We start from the raw sequence: 12,963 nt of genomic DNA on the forward strand, positions 1-12,963 counted from the left end.
GTAACTCCAATTTATCTTTATGTCAGGTCATGAGACAGTAACCCAGGGGGCTGAGGAGGATCTCCTCAGGGACTGGGGAGAATTCCTCAGTTTCCCCTATAGCATTATTCATATTTATCACAACAACAAAATCAAACTACACTTCCCCAATGCACTGACTTTCCTCCAGACCAAATACAAATCGGACAACTGCAGTCAAAGCTTTTCACCAGCTAATCCTGCTCCTCTAGTACACTAGCATTTCCTCCTATACTCCAGCCTCTATCCTTTGTTCCAAACTAGTGTGCCTTCCAGCCACTTCTTGATTACATTTTCCTTCTTCCACGAAAGCAGTCTGACATACAGCCTTCCTTGGTAATCACAACTTAATCCCCCTTTTTCAGAAAGTGCTTCTCAGAACTACACACAGTCCTTAATTTGTAGAGAAAATCTCAAACATATTTTTACTGACATGCAAACATATTTCTCTTGGTTCTTTTGCATCTCAGATATCGCAAAATTTCCCCTGAGTGGGAATTATTTGTAAATGTATGCATTGTCAAGTTTCTAGAACGTTAAGAACCTGGTGAGAACTCGGTAAATTTGTGTTCCTCAAGTGCGGGTCTGACTATGTCCTCTTCCCTCCCCTTCCAACTGAAGAACGGGTGAACCAGCTAAGTTTTAGAAGCTAATGAAAACAATCTGTGGTATTACTGGTTAGGTCATAAACGGGAACAAAGAGCAGGCTCAAATGCTTAAGACAATAGTGTAAAGCTGGGTTAGTTACTGCTGATGGTAAACATGCAACAGCTCTTATTACTGGCCTTCAAGACTAACCTCAGCCTTGTGGAAACCTCTCCTTCTTCTTTGGCGACCCATCCCACATCAGCAAAAGAGGCCACTGCATCCTCTTGGTGTTGATTAGGGCTCAATTCTGTCAAATGACTGGTAAGCTAAAAGTTAGAAACAAGGCAAAAAGTTCTTATTTTGATGCTGAAATGAATAAGGTAAGAAAAACTTACCCAAAAGAAAAACCACAGGTACTAGGACTGCAAAATAGCATATTTCTAACTTTCCTAACACAAACTTTCTATAAAGACTTTACTAATATCATTCTCAATTACTATGTGGTATTAAGACAATTTGCTAATCTTTGAATGTTGGTCAATGTTTATAATAGCTTTAGCTTTTTACTGAACCAAGGTGTTCTGTTTTCTGTTCAAATATTTTCATCTACAAAATACAAATACAATTTAAAATATAAAGAATTTATTAATACTGATCGTAAAAACACTTTCTAAACCAAAGTCTTATTAACTGCATCTCACTGATGATACTGATAACAAGCTTATTATAGACATAAAAGGAAAAAAAGTTGCCATGATCAGTTAGGGTTGTTTATAAGAAAAATGTCAAGCACGTCAAAAGAACCCATGTGCAATTCAGCATCAGTATAAAAGTAATTTCAACTCAATTTCAGTCCTGGTAGCCCTTACTCTTTTGCTTAGTCATCACAAATGTTATTCAGATGTGTAAACTAAGAAAGGAATTTAGAAGTTGTAAAATGAATACAATATTTATGTAATTAACATGACATGCTAAATATGAACTTTAATAAGATTTATTTTTGAAATACAGCTTCTGATTGCTAGTACATTTTTTGGATGGAAGAATTAAAAATTTAAATACAAAAGAAAAAACAACAGCTACTCTTATAAAAAAAAGTGCTAAGGCAAGACAATTGTAGGTATTTACCAGATAAACTTCAGAAGCTAATGAAAATGAAACAAGTAGAAAAGAGACATCCATTACACCAATCATTACTGCCATTCTTCCTGTGCAAAGATAGTCCTTGAGACTACCTGAATAATGCCTTCTTCTCACAGAAAGAAAAGCAAACAACCCATCACTGAAATAAATGTGGGTAGATAAGAAGGGGAACACTAAAAGATAATCTAGCTATCTTTGATGAGTTCAAGTTGCCCGGCCCAGATGAAGGACACTCTAAAACACTGACAGAATTGTCGTTTACAAGCAAATACTGAGCTACTCACTGTTAATAATCTCTGAAAGACTGGAGAGTAGTAAAGACATTCAAAGACTTGGCAAAGGTCAAGTGTTATCCTGATTTTTAAAAAAGGAAGAGTCTGGAAACTATTGATCAGTAAATATGACTTGTAATTTGAGCAAAATTCTATCACAGTACTAAAAAGACGGCATGATTGTCTATAAAACAAGGTGGTAATCACAAAGAGCGTGGCTTCAAGAAAAAAAATCATAGGACACCAAAGTAATGTCCTTTTCTGATAAGGTGATTTGACCGTCAGGTCGAGGGAATTGGTAGAGATATAGTTCACCTAGACTTTAGCAAAGTATTTGACTAACTGGGAAAATAATTCTTGGGATGATGGGCTACAGGACAGTGAAATTAGGTGGGTTTGGAAATGTTTGAACAACTAAACCCCAAGACTAGCATAGCAATTAATGGTTTGATGTCCCCACTTCAAAGGTCTCTGGTGTGGTTGTGCCCCAGAGATCTGTTCTTGGCCCTTGTAAAACATTTTTATCAGTTACTTGGATAAAGATACAGCTAGCAAACTTTTCACATTTGCAGCTAATGGAAAGCAAGGAGGAAGTTAACAGGTTAAAGGCCACACTAAAGATCTCAATAGGCTAGAACACTGGTAGGAATTAAATAAAATGAAATCTAACAGGGATAAATGTTACAGCCAAGTTATTAACTGTGCAAGTATAAAACGGGAGAAGCATAGCTGGATGGGATTTTTTATGAAAAAGATCTGAGGGTTTTAGTGGACCTAAGTTCAATTTAAGTCAGTAACTTGTCATCAAAAAAAGCTAATGTGATCTTGGGCTTCATTAAGACAGACATTGTCTAGAACTAGGAAGTTGATAAATTATCCCATTGTATTCTCCCCTATTCAGATATTCACCTGGAGTATTATTTTCACTTCTGTGTATCACATTTTAGGAAGGCTATTCATATACTGGAGAGTGACCAAGATACTGACGGTCACTGAGCCCATGACAAATTAGAACTGGCTGAAATAACTAGGAATGTTTAACCTGGAAAAGAGAAGACTTAGGGAGTACATGACAGCTGTCTAAGCATTTGAAGGTGGTCATGTGTAAGATGTTTTAGAACAAGAGGTAGCGCAGCTTTAGAAAAGTAGATTTAGGAAAAATTAATTATTTGATGGTATTAAAAATTATTTATCAAGCACCTACAATGAAGAGCTAGACATTGGGGATATGGAGACAAAAAACAAGAGTCCCTACCCTCAGAGAGCTTACATGCTATAATTCAGAAGTAGAATGTGCTACACCCCTTGAGGCAGTTACCCTTCAATAGCGCTATTCACAAAAGCAATGGCTGAATGATCACTTGACAGCTATATTCTGGGAAAGATTTTTATTCACGAATGGGTTAGACTAAATAGCCTCTGAGGTTCCTTTCAACCCTGAGATTTTGTGACACATGACATTAACATAATTAGTTTAAAAGAAAACTCCAATTAAAAAATAGCCAAATAAGTGGCAAGCATTTAATTGTTTGGCTCTTGGTGTGTAGGATCATTTGGAAAGTTATAATTACTTAATCTTCAGATAAAATCCTCCTCTAATGCCTCACTCTGGTGTGATGATGAACAGGGGATCACTTGGGTCTCTGGAAATCTATGCTAGAACAAGGTTTCAAAGTCTGGAAGATCTTATCAAGATAGAAAAACTTCAACATGGCCTAGTAATCTATTTCATGACAACCAGCGTCAACAAATTCACAGAGGTTCAACATTGAGGTACATTACCATAAGGTGGTGAACTTTTTTTTTTAAACAAGCAATTCTAGAAGATCATCTATTGACACTGTACAGCGGTTGCTATTATGTCAATGAATGGAATATTCAAACCAACAAAATCAGATTCTTGAATTTCTTAGGGAGACAGGGACCAGACCTGTGATTTTACCGGCATGGAGAACTTCCAGTGAACTTACTCCCTCTACCAATGCAGGCTGGCATTTTTTCTGAAACTTAAGGGTCTTAGAGTTGTCTGAGGCTTTGAGAGGTTAAGAGATGTAGCCTCAGTCACATGGCCTATAAATAGTTATAACAATATAAGAGGGCATGAACAATTGGAATTGTAATATAATCTTTGGAACAAAGCGCCCAACAGAATCTGAGAGCTGGAGGAGGCCTCTCCACCTAGGCAGTCCATTCCAATTCTGGAAAATTCAAATTGTTATTAAGTTTTTTCTTAGATCAAACCTAAATTTGACTCTTTACAAACTTTTACCATCGTTCTTAGTTGTTTTCTGAGACAGCTATCACATCCCTGCCCAACTTTCTTTTCTCCAGGCTCAAAATCCTTCATTGTTTCAGCTAATCCTTGTGTAGCATGATTTTGAGGACCACCCTGCTCCCTGTTCTTTTGAGGCTTGCTCTTAATGTGCTTCTCAAACACAAAATATAAAACATTTTTATATCTAATATATCCTAATATCTAAAATATCTTAAACATTACAATACATCTTTATTTTATCAGATAGACAAGTTAAAAGAAAGATGTTATTTTTGCATACAAACTAAATACATTATAGGTCTGAGGTATACCTAGCCAAATTAAATAAAAATTACACTAAGTGGGACTGAAATTAAGATGATGCACAAATGAAAAGATTTTGGATTATTAGGAGTTTTTTAAAAGTAAATTAAGTGTGAATTCCATCTTATCATTTGGCAGGTTTTCCTTTATGAATTTATAGCACAGGAAATCTATATTTTGGCCTACGTTAACATCTTGTGAAGAAAGAAAAAGGAAGACTTCTATTCTCCTCTTACAGAGCAGAGTCATCAACCCTTAAGAATTTGAGTATAAGTGCATAATTTTGGGAGGCCTGAGAAGTTTCCAAGTAATACTGTGTAATTATCCATGGGAAAGTCACATAGTAAGAGCGCAAGATAATAGATGGTCAGCCTAATTTGGTGTCTTGGTAATGATGAGAGCTAGAGGAAGACTCCTATTCCATTTGGAGGGTCCTCTGTGGAGGACTGATGGGAAGATTCAGAAGTGCATAGGATAGGGAAGCATTACTTTGCATAGTTGGGGTAAGTATGTACATTAATGAAATCACAGATACATTAAAATATTGAATTAATTCTATATTGGTAAAAGGAGGGTGCTGAATTAGTTGTTGGTGGGCTATATGCCCTCTATGCCAAGATTCTGGGTTAGGGCTCCTTCACTATATGAAATCTGCAAGCCCTATAGAAACTGCCTGGATGATTATACCGAAAAGACATTTTAATGGGCTTTCTCATCTGTAGTCCTCAATAAATCTTTTGAACATACCAAAACCCAAATCTAACCTTCTAGATACTATTTTCACAAAAATCAATTTAATGAAACATTATAATAAAATTGCTTCTGTTAAAAAAGTACATTTAAAATCTATTTCTGTCCTTTTTATTTCTTGCTATGCTCTAAAAATTATAAATAATATGTCTCTACATGAACTTTTGTTTGTAAAAGGAGAAAGCCAATATCAAAGAAATGACTTTCAAAGAATAAATATATAAGCACTATATACAGCCCAATTCACTCCCCAAAGGTTGATTTGGCTCATGTTCCCATGGACAAATTAAATCTATATTGGATATCTTTTGGCAATCAAAGATCAAGGAACATAATTACTTTCTCAAAATACTCTCTAAGGACACAAGCTACCTTGTATCACATATATTTCCTTGTCTATTCTATTTCTTTATATAAATATGAAGTACTACCCTTTGCACGGCACACTTAGTTAAGTCATGCAAATTTCTATACTTCTCTTTACTTTAATACTGAAACATTAATTTACCTATTGCCATCGTAACAGGTTATGTCCACAATCAGTGCTCAACAAGCTGTTGTAAAGATCTGACCCCAAAATCAATGAAAGTGAGCTCTACTCATTACATACATATATACATACATTCTCACTTACATGCTTTATCTCCATATCCTATCCTTGAAAAGTAACACTATGCTACTTTAAAAGTATTACTGTGCTGGGAATTTAAGGGATTTTGACATTTCTAAGTTTTCTATGTGACATGATTATTGTCTAATGACAAAAAAAAAACACCACCAAAAAACCAAAAAACCAAAAAACCTCACTTAGGTTTTATTTCCTCAAAGATATTAAAAACTCACTCAAAAGATAAAATAAATTCAAAACAGTAATTTCAATGATTTTTGATACAGATAGAAGGCAACAAAACATTCAGAATGGAAAGTATCTGATGCTATAGTTAAAGGTGAGTTTGCAGCATGTATTAGTAGTCAAGTTTTATAGTTATCTGTAGCATGATTCAGATACCCGCAGCAACATGCACCAATAACTGAAAGGAATTTTGAGGTAGGCAAGGCTGACTTACTGAAGTTTCACAGCATGGTCCTTTCCTACTACTGCTAGCAGAAAAGAAAAAGAAGGAAAAATAGTAAAGAGAAAGAAATAGAAAATTTTCAAGAGTTTAATACAGAAGACAAAATTAAAATTAGTACTCAACACCACTATGAAAATTACCACTTGATAAGAATAAAATATCACAAAGTATCCCAAATATATTTCACATAAAGCATATTTGGTGAAAAAATATTTGACAAAATACTAGACAACAGTAGATAAAAATGATTTACTTATTCTAAATTGGGCCTATTTTTAATTTAAATTACTTGGTTAATTTTAACTTGAACCAAGTAAACTGAGTGACAGAATAATATTGATAAAAGGAAAAGCAAAACAGAAAAAGACTATGAATTGAGACAAAGAACAGGGAATTTTAGAGCACCCAACTTTGTCATGTGAGTTCTCATTTTTAATACACTATATTAAGCTATATCACATTTCAGTTTCTGGCCTGTAAAATAAAAAATAGTAAATTTTTTATAGTACTTTTGCAGAGTTTAGCTAGCATTTTTTATGGTGGTAAACTATCTTTTATCTTTCACCATTTCAACTGAACTAGCATACTGTGTAGGCCCTTAATAAGTCTATTAACTGATAATTGCAACATATCTACTTTATACGTGCAGACCTGAGTTCAAATTTGGCCTCAGACACTTGACACTTACTAGCTGTGTGACCCTGGGCATGTCACTTAACCCCAATTGCCTCACCAAAAAACAAAATAAAAAAACAGTACAGATTATTCGTATTGTAATCTAATGACATTTACTTTTGTTTATGGAACATATATAATGTGAAGGAGTACTGTGAGTTGGGAGCCCCAAAGTCTTACTCTTAACCCTGCCACTAACTCATAGTGTATCCCTAAGGAATTTACAACTTCTATGAATCTCAGCTTCACTGTCAGTAAAAGAGAGGTTGGGTTAAATGATTTTAGTTTCCTAATTTGAACACTCTTATTATTCTGTAAAATGGAATTGATGAGAAATTATATTAGCATTTTCTGTATCTTCAAAAAAAAGTAATATATAAGAAAAAGAGCCTAGAATTACTGTTATTTGAACACTGATATAGGTTCTGTGCCCCTTTATACCTTTTATTTTAGATACTCCCATCAGACAGATGGGAGAGACTAGAGTGAAGCCCATGAATAGGAAGCCTGGGATTTCTTTTGTAGGTTTAGTCCTGAGGACATGCTAGCAAAAGTTCAAGATAGTCTTTCTAGACCACAATTCCACTTAAATAGCTAACTTTAATCCTTAAGTTAGGCAAAGGAATAATTAAGAGTGGGGAAGTTGGGAGAGGAATATGTAGTTAAGTTTTTTAAGTTATACAAGGGTGGATTTATATAACACAACCTTCAGCTTACTATTTTCTCTACTTCATAACCACAAGAAAAGTCTACTGAATTTTTCTTGTGCTTTTTTTTCCTACATAATTTAAGACTGCTATTAGACTGTTTTGTGCTACAGGGACAAAAATGAACCCAAGCTTACTCCTGATTTAGTGGCTATTTTCACAACTGTCAATAGATGGCAATGCCACTCCACAAAAGAACTAAGACAAAACAATCTTTCCAAAGGAGCAAATAGGTTTACTGACTGAAAACTAGCCTTCAAAAATAAATGAATAAAAATTTTTAAAAAATGAAAACTAGTTTAGAAAATGCTATGTGCCCAAATATCTCTTCATAACAAAAATCCAAAACAAAATTTTAAAATTTAATGTTAGTGATGTTTTCTACACTATTTTATAAGAAGGAAAGGTTATTTTTTCAATGATATGAAGAAACTTAGTCAAAACACTATGGAAAGAGTTGGACTTGTGCAAAAGTAGGTTTGAATGTTACCTCTGCTACTTTAATGGCCCTGTGACCATGGTCAAATTATTTAACCTCTCTCAATCTCAGACTCTCATCTATAATAGAAAAGCTATAATAACATCTGATTCACAGGGCTGTTGTGCATGAGGCTTAAAGGAGATAATCTATGCAAATCACTTTGCAAACCTTACATTATACACACACGTATGTAGGCTTGTATGTGTGTGTGTATATGCCCACTATAATGATTATGCATGAAAGCAGAAGTGTCTCCATTTTTCTGAGATCACTAAGTTAAAACTGGAACAAGGACCCTCAGAATTTAGAGATGCGTTATATCAAATGTATAAACATGTTTGAGACAGAGACCAAGTTGTGGTAAACTCCAAGCGGATATATATGTATCATTATTATTGTTTATTTAAAATGTCAAAATGTCTTAAGTTTGGGGTTTTTTTTAAAGTGATGTTCAAGGGCAGCTAGGTGGCGCAGTGGATAAAGCACTGGCCCTGGAGTCAGGAGGACCTGAGTTCAATTTGGCCTCAGACCAAACACTTGACACTTACTAGCTGTGTGACCCTGGGTAAGTCACTCAACCCCAATTTCCTAAAAATAAAAATAAAAAAAATAGCCAAAGTGGAGGAAGTCCATTTCAGGCATGGAAAACAGCTTTAAAAAAAATAATAATAAAGTGATGTTCACAGGTTACAGAGAAGCATTTTGGAAGCACAAATGAAGTTTGTGGAGTACTGTAAAACGGAACGTATCACTGCATTCTACTTTATAAAGGCCTGGAATATTTCAAGCAGGCTCTTTACATAGGCTTAAAGGAATACCTCCAACATATTTTGTTTCCTGAACATGGTGATAACGATATTACAAGTCTGAATACAAAATCTACTCAGAAACGTAAGTGGGATAAAATGGCTGAAATAAGGCAAAATAAAATTTCTGCTTTATCTTTTAAAGAAATCGGTCTGATGATTATGAAAGGCAGTCAAATTGTCTTAACTACTCCTACCCACACTCCTCTCAAATCCCAATGAGGGCAGGGACCATATATGTCAAATTTATATTTTGTGCCTAATACAGTGTTTTGCACATAGAAGAATTGATTAGTATGCATGTTTGAATTGAGTAAGTTAATCCTTCTTGATTGCAATTCTTAAGTCTGTTGATAGGTGGCAGCCAGGTGGCACAATGGATAGAGCACTGGCCCTGGAGTCAGGAGGACCTGAGTTCAAATGTGCCCCAAATGCTTACTAGCTGTGTGACTCTGGGCTCTTAGGCACTTAATTCTATTTGCCTAAAATTTAAAAAAAAAGTCTGGGGACAAAATAAAATGGGTGATATGGGGGTGTCGTAGGTAAATGTATAAATCACAAGCACTATGAGAAGTAGCTTGGTTCTGGAGCCCTCACAGACTTAGCACCACTTCAGATGTCTTAGCCTCAAAATACTAGGTTAAAACACACTTCTTACAAACAAATGTCTTCCACTGAACCCATGAGGAATGATACTGTTGACATTTAGCAGTATTTAACAGACTCTATTCCAGAAATAGCCACTGGGCATATAGGACTGCCACCTTAGTTTCAGACAACAGGATCATGGTCTCTGATTGATTCACCTCCCTGAGGCTAAGGCTGCTCATCTACAAAATGAGCAGGCTGGGCTCTAATGAGGGTCCTTTCTAGCTCTAAAACTTCATAAACATTTTTAATTCTAAACTATGAATAAAATATGGTAAAATAGAAACTTTCTAAAGAAGCTTTTCTTTGGCAATTACTGAGTCAGACAAGGCCATTACCAGAGCAGATTCAGGTTACAATTATGTGTTATCCCAAGATACTTTCATTTGTTACCAACTACATGAACAAAAGTATGTTATTCTGTATCACAGTGAAAAAAACAACTTTAATAGGTTCATTTAAATCACTACGCTGGTTGAGTCATTAGGATCAGATTCTGGAGGCAGGAAGGGAAGAGCTAAGCCTTCGCCTTCTCTTTAGTACCTAAAAGAATGTTAGATTTTAATAAAGTTAACAGTTTGGCCACGTATGTCAAAATGAATTGAATTACTACAATATGGTTAATAAGGAACATGTGTTGCAATTTTCTTAATTTTGATAACAAAAAAGAAAAGTTTGTAAATAGTCAATCTTACATTAATTACATTTTTCTTCAAAAGCTCATCCAACCTACTAACTTGGCACAAAAAGAAAAAATGGTTGCACTGATTTAAACAAAAATACTCTGTAGATGATCAAGAAAATTTCTAAAAATTACTAGGAATATTCTGCACAAAGCATATTTACACAAACCCTCAAGTTCTGACTTGAACCCAAAGCACATCTCTACCAAAATTCTGTATTCCAATTCAAATTTTTTTGTCCATTCCCCTTCAAAGTTCTGATCTGTCAACTTGGAGGCTTATCTAAATTTTAAGACAATCAATCCAATTTATAGAACTATGATTACTACAGTATGCAGTTTTCTTAGAATTAAGAATTTAAATAACTTGTTTTACTGTCTTTCTGGTTCAACCATTAACTGGACATTTTTTAATCTGCCTATTTCCATTCCTTCATATAAACAGTGATAACAGCTGTGACTGTCTCACCTAACTCAAAGGCAGTTAGCAGTTATTATCTAGAGCACTAGGAGTTTCTTGGATGAGAAGAACTGTCTTTCTTCTACTTCCCAAAATATCTAAACAAAATGCCACCTGTGATATGAAACTGGTGTGCATAAAATTCAGCTTTAAATCTGAAAAAAGTTGCACTGAATTTCAAGAGGCTTTGTCATAATGCTGTCTGTTTAAAATCTGTGAAGAACAAGAACATGGCTATAGAGCCATAGTGATTCAAAGGCTACATCAACAGAATTATTCAAAATTCCTCAGCCAGAGAAATCAACTACGTATTTCTATGCAAAAAAAGAGTTGTTATTGACATGCCATTCAGAGACATTTAGGGAGATCCCTGAGCCCCAGGGAAACAGGGGTTCCCATCTGATTTAGGACTTCATTGCTAGAACACTCCAAGGAACCACAAACTTTCAAAGAAGAGCCCCCAATAGTAGTTTGACTGCATAGCAGATGTACCAACTCTGGACTTCATCACCTCAGAAATAGTTCTGTTGCAGTTGGAAAGGAAGGTGCTCTAGCTGTAAACACATGTACATAGTCAATGGTCAATTTCAAACTGGTTCAAAGAAAAACACAGGAAGAAAGATTTCTCATTGCTCCAAGTGGTTTTTGGCATCAGTGAGGCCCTTTGGCTCATTTCTTGACAGTAAGTTAAGCTTTCCTTCCCTGTGCTACTACTACCACCAGCGCAATTCAGTCTTCATTGCAGGGCATTAACAGTATCAAAAGGTATCAAAAGAATTTCAAAAGGAACACTGGTGAATTCAAAGGGAAGACCTCTTTGCAGAGGAAGCAACTCTAGTAGCAACAGAAAGCAATAGCGATACTGGAGGCATCCTGTACCTGCACTATAATGGAAGATACCTGATGGTTACTTGGGGCCTAGAAGCTTTTTGTTTAGTAAGGTGCTTCTCAGGACCCATGCACATATTCTTCAGTTGAGTTTCTGCCATAAGGAACCTGAATCCTAACGCTCATTGAATGATTGATTGCCACCGTAGTGTGGGCTGGTTTACAACAAAATCTACAGTGTCTTTATCTGTATTTCCAAAACATAAGACCATGCGATTCTTAGTGAAGAGCAATGACACTGCCAACAGTGAAAAATAAAAGTGGACGCAAGTACATGACTCAGTTTAGGAAGAAAAATCAGACTTATGACAGTAGAGATTATTGAGCATTCCCAATCCTTATTTTGTTTTTGTAGACCAATGTAGCTAGCAAAATACAAAAGTCTCATGGCGCCTTAAAAAAAACCAAAACAATTTATACAGTACATATATAAATGAATACATTTTAAAACATGAAAAAAATACCTGAAATTGAACTCTTGGACACTGAATCAGAGATAAATTAGTACCGATCTTCCTTACAATACTTCGAGATGAACCATATGGTTTGCCTGACCAGAGTACCTGAGAAAATAGAGAAACCAAATATTTAATGACAATCCTTACAACACTGTTAATACAAGGTGTATCAGTCAATTATAAAACACATGCACCGACTGTGCCACATAATTAGATGGCACACTATAATAATAAAATGCTCCACATTTTGGGGGAATAGCTCAAGTATTTCCCAATTAAAAATTAAGAGCATTTAGCTTAAGCTATTAATAATGCAACAAAGGTTATTGCAGAGAGCATGTGTAATGGCAATATATTGAAACTAATATTTAATTTGATGTCATGTTTACTATTATATCACATCGTCTACTTTCAGAGAATTTTTCACCTACTGTTTTCTACCAAAGGACCAACCTTTGAGGTTAACTCTTTCATTTTAGAAAATTTGAAGATTCAGACTCAAAGCATAAGATCTAATCATAACACAAATGTGTTGGGATTTAAATAATATTATCAGATATTTTACATCAAATAAAAATGGATACAGAATGCTTTGCAAATCTTAAAACACTGCAGTATCAGCTATAATTATTAATGTATGACACACAGAACAAAAAAGGCAAAACTTAACAAAAGAAAACAATATCAGGCACTCATGTGGATTAGTGGATGCACACTGGATCTTCTACGAAGC

The 12,963-nt window shown here is 35.0% G+C and overlaps 1 protein-coding gene across 5 annotated transcripts in view; it reads right to left on the reverse strand.

The window, feature by feature from the left end:
- Positions 1 to 12,963, reverse strand: part of MTFR1 (mitochondrial fission regulator 1) — a 57,372-nt gene that overhangs the window by 24,544 nt on the left and 19,865 nt on the right. For all 5 annotated transcript variants that reach the window (XM_078153385.1, XM_021002076.2, XM_078153386.1 and 2 more), the window contains 2 exons: positions 12,237 to 12,335; positions 817 to 932 (listed from right to left, as the gene is read on the reverse strand). In XM_078153385.1, the coding sequence (XP_078009511.1) occupies positions 817 to 932; positions 12,237 to 12,335 (215 nt within the window). The remainder of the gene's footprint in view (positions 1 to 816; positions 933 to 12,236; positions 12,336 to 12,963) is intronic.

The sequence above is a fragment of the Phascolarctos cinereus genome, unplaced genomic scaffold, assembly GCF_003287225.1.
Source record: "Phascolarctos cinereus isolate Bilbo 61053 unplaced genomic scaffold, phaCin_HiC Scaffold_4;HRSCAF=312, whole genome shotgun sequence".
NCBI classification, from domain to species: domain Eukaryota; kingdom Metazoa; phylum Chordata; class Mammalia; order Diprotodontia; family Phascolarctidae; genus Phascolarctos; species Phascolarctos cinereus.